We start from the raw sequence: 8,833 nt of genomic DNA on the forward strand, positions 1-8,833 counted from the left end.
ACTGGCGTAGTCGAGGTGGCCAGCTGGAAGACAAGCAGGAAGTACAGTTTATTAGTGGACATGTGACGAACATGTTAACAAACAGTCCTCTGTGGAATCAGCGTTGGCCAGCTGGAAAGACAAGCGAAAGTACAGTTTATTAGTGACATGAGGTAACCATGTTTAACACAACGCTCCTCTGTTAGAGCATGGTGTATGATGCAGGGTTGTGGCTCGAATCCTCCTGGGCCAACTATATGGAAAAAATCGTATGAACGCATAATGGTAAGTCGCATGGGAATAAAAAGTGAAATTATATTAATTTATGCTTAGAATGATGACACCAAACAAACACACAAACAAGCAATCTTCCAGCAGCTTGATGACACAGTCAATCATGGACGATCAACTGTTTCCACTATCTTCAAATGTGGCAGTTATCACAAATTGACATACTGTTACTGTCTGTGAAGAAGGAACCAAGTGCAGGACCCAGTCAATGATCTACCCTTACTATCATATATGTGCTCTGAATAGCCATTGGACTATGTTTGTGCCCTGGTCAAAAGTATTTGCACTACGTAGGGAACAGGGTTCAATTTTGTGCCATTTCTTCTTCATTCAGTAAGGTTTGTCAGGGTCGTCAGGGTTTGTCAACGAGAAACTGCTTGGGGAGCAGAAGGAGCTGAAGGAAAAGTAGAAGTGCTGATCTAGGATCAGGTAATCTTATTCATATTGTGTTCTAAAAAGGCAACACTGATCTTAGATCAGCACTCCTACACTGAGACACTTAACTGACCCAGAACTCAACATTTATTTCACTCTTTTCGTTCACATTTTCGGCTTTTATATTGGGACACTCATTTACCCCAAGATCTTGTTTCTCGCATTTTTTTGTTGTTGTTGTTGTTGCAATAAAACATTTCCTGCGACTCAGATCAAACCGTAACTAGCCCTCCCTGTAGACAAGCACATGGCAAAGAGAGAAAGATTTACCTCTTCAAAGACAACAGAGCAGAGAAGCGAGAAGAGGATAGAGAGGGAGAGAGAGGAGAGCGAGGAGCAGAGAGAGAGAGGAGAGGAAAGAGTAGGAGAGAGGAGACAGGAGAACAAAGAGCGAGGAGACAGAGGAGCCAGGAGACAGAGGAGGACAGAAAGAACAGAGGAGACAGAAGAGACAGAAGAGAGAGAAGAGAGAGAGAAAGAGAGAGAAGAGACAGATGAGCCAGGAGACAGAGGAGACAGAAGACAGAGGGAGGGACAGAGGGACAGAGGGAGACAGAGGAGAGACAGAAGAGACAGATGAGACCAGAGAGAATAAGAAGAACAGAGGAGCCAGTGAGGGACAAGGAGACAGAAGAGACAGAGGGAGACAGAGGAGGACAGAAGGAGGCAGAAGAGAGAGAAGAGACAGAGGAGCCAGAGACAGGGAGGAGACAGAAGAGACAGAGGAGAACAAGAAAGAGAGAGGAGACAGAGGAGCAAGAGACAGAGGAAGACAGAGACGACAGAGGAGACATAGGAGACAGAAGAGAGAGAAAGAGACAGAGGAGACAGAAGAGAGAGAAGAGACGAGAGGCCAGGAGACAGAGGAGACAGAGGAGAGAGAGAGAGAGAGAGAGAGAAGAGAAGAGAGAAGAAAGAGACAGAAGAGCCAGGAGACAGATGAGACAGAAGAGACAGAGGAGACAGAGGAGACAGAGAGGCAGAGGAGACAGAGGAGAGAAGAAGAGACAAGAGAGACAGAGAGAACAGACGGAGACAGAGGAGAAGAAGAGAGAGAAGAGACAGAGGAGACAGAGGAGAGAGAAGAGACATAGGAGCCAGGAGACAGAGGAGACAGAAGAGACAGAGGAGACAGAAGAGAGAGAAGAGACAGAGGAGCCAGGAACAAGGAGACAGAAGAGACAGAGGAGACAGAAAGAGAAGGAGAAGAGGACAGAGGAGCCAGGAGACAGAGGAGACAGAAGAGACAAGAGAACAGAAAGAGAGAGAAGAGACAGAGGAGCCAGGAGGACAGAGGGAGACAGAAGAGACAGAGGAGACAGAAGAGAGAGAAGAGACAGAGGAGCCAGGAGACAGAGGAGACAGTAAGAGGACAGAGAGCCAGGAGACAGAGGAGACAGAGGAGAGAGAAGAGACAGAAGAGAGAGGAGACAGAGGAGACAGAAGAGACAGAAGAGACAGAGAGACAGAAGAGACAGAGGAGACAGAGGAGAAGGAGGAGACAGAGGAGACAGAAGAGACAGTAAGAGACAGAGGAGACAGAAGAGGCAGAGAGAAGACAGAGGAGACAGAGGAGACAGAGGAGAACAGGAACAGAAAGACAGAGGAGGACAGAGGAGACAGGAGGAGACAGAGGAGACAGAAGAGACAGAGGAGACAGAAGAGAGAGAAGAGACAGAGGAGCCAGAGGAGACAGAGGAGACAGAGGAGAGAGAAGAGAGAAGAAGAGACAGAGGAGACAGAGGGAGACAGAGGAGACAGAGGAGACAGAGGAGACAGAGGAGAGAGAAGAGAGAGAAGAGAGACAGAGGGAAGCGAGGAGACAGAGGAGACAGAAGAGACAGAAGAGAGAGGAGACAAGGAAGAGACAGAGGAGACAGAGGAGAAACAGAAGAGAGAGGAGACAGAGGAGACAGAGACAGAAGAGACAGAGGAGACAGAAGAGACAGAGGAGACAGAAGGAGACAGAAAGAGACAGAGAGACAGAAGAGACAGAGGAGACAGAGAGAAGAGGACAGAAGAAGAGAGGAGACAGAGGAGACAGAAGAGACAGAAGAGACAGAGGAGACAGAAGAGAGAGGAGACAGAGGAGACAGAAGGACAGAGGAGACAGAAGAGACAGAGGAGACAGAGGAGAGAAGGATGAGACAGAAGAGACAGAGGAGACAGAAGAGACAGAAAAGAAAGGGGGAGACAGAAGGAGACAGAAGAGACAGAAGAGACAGAGGGAGACAGAGGAGACAGAGGAGACAGAAGAGACAGAGGAGACAGAGAGACAGAAGAGACAGAGGAGACAGAGGAGACAGAGGAGACGAGGAGACAGAAGAGACAGAAGAGACAGAGAGACAGAAGAGACATAGGAGGACAGATGAGACAGAAGAGAGAGGAGACAGAAGAGACAGAAGAGACAGAGAGAAGAGAGAGAGGAGACAGAGAGACAGAAGAAGAGAGATACAGAGGAGACAGAAGAGACAGAAGAGAGAGGAGAGAGAGGAGACAGCAGAAACAGAGGAGACAGAAGAGACAGAGGAGACAGAAGAGACAGAGGGAGACAGAAGAGAGAGAGAGAAGGAAACAGAGGAGACAGAAAGAGAGAGGAGACAGAGGAGACAGAAGAGACAGAAGAAGAGAGAGACAGAGGAGACAGAAAGAGACAGAAGACAGAGGAGAACAGAAGAGACAGAAGAGACAGAGGAGACAGAAAGAGAGAGGAGACAGAGGAGACAGAAAAGAGGACAGAAAGAGACAGAGAGACAGAAAGGAGGAGACAGAGAGACAGCAGAAAACAGAGGAGACAGAAGAGAGAGGAGACAGAGGAGACAGCAGAAGACAGAGAGGAGAAGAGAGACAGAGGAGGACAGAAGAGACAGAAGAGACAGAGGAGACAGAAGAGAGAGGAGACAGAGGAGACAGAGGAGACAGAGGAGACAGAAGAGACAGAGGAGACAGAAGAGACAGAGGAGACAGAAGAGACCGAGGAGACAGAAGAGACAGAGGAGACAGAAGAGACAGAGGAGACAGAGGAGCCAGAGGAGCCAGAGGAGAGAGGAGACAGAAGAGAGAGAAGAGAGAGAGAGAGGAGACAGAGGAGACAGAAGAGACAGAAGAGACAGAAGAGACAGAAGAGAGATATATTGTATTCTTTATGCTGCTGCTTTTGCTTTTCACTAGTGGTGCATGTAGCTTGTTGTTAGCCAATCATAAGTCATCAAAGCGGCAATAGACTACAGTCATAGAACCTCCATGTGTGGCAAAAACTAGGGGATATCTAATCAATGGAAGTTAAAGGAAGAAAGATAGGCTACAACAACCAAGAGCCAACAGGTAGCCTGCTACATCATATTCTGAAAAGAGTTATTGTTGTTGTTTGGAACTGTGTAGGGTAAGAACGCTCATGCCTCGATTAGCCTAGCTAGCTTAACTAGCTTCTCCTGGTTTGATGCAGTCAAGACAGGTACTATGTAATCATATTGGATGATAAATAACCTAGCTAGGGCAGCTATTAGTCTACTGTAGCACGAGTCAGCTTGGTTGCGGTCTCTCCCTCCCTCCTCACAGTGTCACTTGCTTACACACACAGTAGCCGACACACACAGTACGGCCCTGCTAGAGCGCCACCTCTCTCTACCTCCTCTCACAGTAGCCTACACACAGCACGGCCCCTGATAGAGCGTCAATTCGCACTTTGTCAACTCCGGTTAATAAAGTAGCTTGAAAATTGACTTTTCTGCTGCTTCCCTCACTCAAATCGGACCGGGTCTGGATCCGACCAGGTCGATACGGGGCGGCAGGTAGCCTAGGGGTTAGAGTGTTAGGCCAGTAACCGAAAGGTTGCTAGATCGAATACCCGAGCTGACAAGGTAAAAATCTGTCGTTCTGCCCAAATCATAACTGATTTGCCTAGTTACAACTTTTTTTATATAAATATACGGAACGGGTGTAGTTGTATTCGGGTCCATTCGGAGCGGGTCTCTATATTTAAAAAAAATATTTATGTATATCGGGTCCAGGTGGGAAAGCCCCAGGTCCATTTCAGAACGGGTCCAACTTTTAGGACGCGTGAAGGCCTATAGAGCAGAGGCCACTTTCAATCTATTTTATGTACCACATTGCCTCAAAGCAAGCAAGTGTAACCTATGCATCATACATTATTTCCAAAATACTTGTTAAACCTCTCTCTCGCTCTGTCTCACAAGCACCGAATAATCCCACCATTGTTGGGTTTACAGTAATAATCTACCAAGAAACTGGATATTTTAGCTGGATAAGGTATCATATGTTATGAGGCTTTAAGTCCCCTCTCAAACCCACCATATTTCACTGACATTCTTTCTGCCAGTTTATTACATCAGGCTGCAAGTGCATTCCCCTTGTGTCTGTCATGTGTAAATGAGTTTTCTCCACCACAACATAATATTCCTATGAGATGAAAAACAAACACTGAAAGGGAATGTGTGTGAATTTAACATCGCTCCTTTATGTAACTTTGGTTTGAACCTTTTCATGAGTCTTCTGCCTGCAGGTAGCGCTATAGTGCCTCGTTCATAAATTTAGAAAAACAACTCTTTCAATATAGTAGAACAGGTAGTTCTTCTTCCCCTTAGATGAAAAGCACTTACTACAAGAAATCTCTGGTAACTATTCGTTTTGTTTAGCATGTCTAATCGATAAAACATTATCGGTCCAGTGATCAGTGAGGCAGGTAGCGAGGCAGCCAATAACGCCAGGGCCAACTGCATCAACACATGTCTCACCCTGTGACCCTCGCTGTCCTTTACCTCCCCCTCCTCCCAGACACCAGTAGGGATGAGTGTCCGCTGAGCGTGCTGGGGAAAACAAACAGCCCCCCCCCCCCCCATACGAGAACCTTTAAACTGTGCATAATACGAGGAAGAGCTCAATAAAAGTAAGTGTTGGGCGGACATGTCAATCAGGAGAACATGTTGCCTTCTCCCTGCCTTCCCTCAGTCTGTAGAAGACCGACTTTTCACCACCTGAGTAGGAGCTGTCTGCTCTGTAACCTGTAGAACAACGCTGTCTGTCTGTACGTGCCACAGAACAAGACCTAGTAGTGTTGGGTGTGGAGGAAAATCACTACATGCAGTTATGCAAGCTGACTTTCAAAATGCACATTGTTGCTCTCCCCCAAACAGGTGAACTTGGTCCCGCTGAGGTAGAGGGAGAATGAAAGAGAGAGGTAGAGAGAAAGAGAGAAAAAGAGAGAAAGAGAGAAAAAGAGAGAGAAAGAGAGAGAGAAAGAGAAAGAGAAAGAGAGAGAGAAAGAGCAAGAGAAGAGAGAGAGAGGAAGAGAGAGAGAGAGAGAGAGAGAGAGAGAAGAGAGAGAGAGAGAGGAGAGAGAGAGAGAGAGAGAGAGAGCGGAGAGAAAGAGAAAGAGACCGAGAGAGAGAGAGAGAGAGAGAGAGAGAGAGAGAGAGAGAGAGAGAGAGAGAGAGAGAGAGAGAGAGAGAGAGAGAGAGAGAGAGAGAGAGAGAGAGCATCCCTTTATCTTCAGAGGGACAGATAAGGGCTCAATTCTTCTGGCAATAAATGTGCGACTGTGTCTGACTTCTCCTGTACTGCATTCAGAGGCGAAAGAATGGCACTATTAGCATCCCATAATGCCTCGCTCTCTTCACTGAAACACTCCCTTTTGGTCCCCACGTATCGTCGTCTCCTCTTGACATTTCTACGTCGGGAAAAAGTCTCGCCACATCTCATCTCCTTTATCAGATCAAGTTGAACACTTCCTAGTACAACCAGACAGACTTGTTGTCCAGATTAACTAGGTCTCCCTGTGTTGCTAGTGGTGTACAGGGCTGTGCAGACTGGGAAAGGTGTACAGGGGAAGGGTACAGTAGTATTAGGGTAAGCATGGAGCTGGGGGTGCTGACATTATGGTGCTGGGCCAGGTTGTGAGACCAGTGAGTTGACATGGTTCTGCTGTAGGATGAGTGAGACCAGTGAGTTGACATGGTTCTGCTGTAGGATGAGTGAGACCAGTGAGTTGACATGGTTCTGCTGTAGGATGAGTGAGACGAGAGAGTTGACATGGTTCTGCTGTAGGATGAGTGAGACCAGTGAGTCCTGCTTCCCCCACTGCTATATCGATTAGCTGGGAGTCACACCTCCACTCAGCCCTTCTCCTTCAAACCCGTTGGCTTCCTCCTAAATGGCACTCTATTCATATTATATATATATATATAAATAATAGTGCACTACTTTTGACCAGAGCCCCAAACTATACAGTCTATACTATACAGGGGGGCATTTGGGCTGTGAAGCCAAGGTTCTTTGGGTCATGCCACTCCAGCAACTCTCCAACACACCAGTGACCAGCAACACTAAAAACACAAGCACCTGCAACACCTGCAACACCTTTCCCCACTTGTTAACAACACAAGCACCTGCAACACCATTTCCCACTTGTTAACTTCTTTGGGGTAGGGGGCAGTATTTTCACGTCCGGATGAAAAGCATGCTCAGAGTAAACGGCCTGCTACAAAGCCATAAAAGCTAGAATANTTAACTTCTTTGGGGTAGGGGGCAGTATTTTCACGTCCGGATGAAAAGCATGCTCAGAGTAAACGGCCTGCTACAAAGCCATAAAAGCTAGAATATGCATATTATTGGTAGATTTGATTAGAAAACAGTCTGAAGTTTCTAAAACTGTTTGAATGATGTCTGTGAGTATAACAGAACTCATCAGGCAGGCAAAAACCTGAGAAAAAATCCAACCAGGAAGTGGGAAATCTGAGGTTGGTCGATTTTCAACTCAGCTCCTATTGAAGATACAGTGGGATATTGGTAATGTTGCACTACCTACGGCTTCCACTAGATGTCAACAGTCGTTAGAACCTTGTCTGATGCCTCTACTGTGAAGTGGGGCCCGAAGGAGAGAGGAATGAGTAAGGTCTATCATGACCTGAACATGCCCTGACCATGCGCGTTCACATGAGAGCGAGCTCTGTTCCATCGCACTTCTGAAGACACAGGAATAGTCCGGTTGGAACATTATTGAAGAAGATTGATTCAATACTTCGTTTGTCATGTTTTTACGGACTGTTGTATAACTTTTTTAACTTTTCGTCCGTACTTTCCGCTGGACCTGCCCGCGCGTCGAGAGTTAGGAAAGTGTACTGAACGCTAGAACAACAAGGAGGAATTTGGACATAAATTATGGACATTATCGAACAAAACAAACATTTATTGTGGAACTGGGATTCCTGGGAGTGCATTCTAATGAAGATCATCAAAGGTAAGTGAATGTTTATAATGTTACTTCTGACTTCTGTTGACTGCATAATATGGCGGCTATATTTGTGTCTTGATTGGGCTCTGAGCGCCGACTCAGATTATTGCATGGGTTGCTTTTTTCGTAAAGCTTTTTTGAAATCTAACACAGCGGTTGCATTAAGGAGAAGTCCATCTACAATTCCATGCATAACAGTTGTATCTTTTAGCAATGTTTATTATGAGTATTCCTGTAAATTGATGTGGCTCTCTGCAAAATCAAAGGATGTTTGTGACTTCTGAACGTAAGGCGCCAATGTAAACTCAGATTTTTGGATATAAATATGAACTTTACCGAACAAAACATACATGTATTGTCTAACATGAAATCCTCTGAGTGTCATCTGATGAAGATCATCAAAAATTGTATCTATATTTCTGCTTTTTGTGAATCCTCTCTTTGGCTGGAAAAATGGCTGTGTTATTCTGTGAATAGGCACTCACCGAACATAATCGTTTGGTTTGCTTTCGTCGTAAAGGCTTTTTGAAATCGGACAATGTGGCTGGATTTACAACAAGTGTATCTTTAAAATGGTGTAAAATACATGTATGTTTGAGGAATTTTAATTATGGGATTTCTGTTGTTTTGAATTTGGCGCCCTGCAGTTTCACTGGCTGTTGAAGAGGTGGGACGCTACCGTCCCAAGCACCCGCAACACCATTCCCAACTTGTTAACAACAAGGACCCGCAACACCATTCCCAACTTGTTAACAACAAGGACCCGTAACACCATTCCCCACTTGTTAACAACACAAGTCGTTAACAATGGGGTTAATGGATGTTAAGTACCTTAGTTACGATTTGTTGCTGACCTCCTTGTGTTGTTAACACCTGATT

The 8,833-nt window shown here is 45.9% G+C and overlaps 1 protein-coding gene across 1 annotated transcript in view; it reads right to left on the reverse strand.

Moving 5' to 3' along the window:
* Positions 1–8,833, reverse strand: part of LOC111974661 (glutamate receptor ionotropic, delta-2-like) — a 741,584-nt gene that overhangs the window by 196,316 nt on the left and 536,435 nt on the right. Inside the window, 1 exon segment of the mRNA XM_024002565.2 lies at positions 7,011–7,020. Coding sequence (XP_023858333.1) covers positions 7,011–7,020 — 10 coding nt within the window.

This window comes from Salvelinus sp. IW2-2015, linkage group LG15 (genome assembly GCF_002910315.2).
Source record: "Salvelinus sp. IW2-2015 linkage group LG15, ASM291031v2, whole genome shotgun sequence".
In the NCBI taxonomy this organism is placed as follows: domain Eukaryota; kingdom Metazoa; phylum Chordata; class Actinopteri; order Salmoniformes; family Salmonidae; genus Salvelinus; species Salvelinus sp. IW2-2015.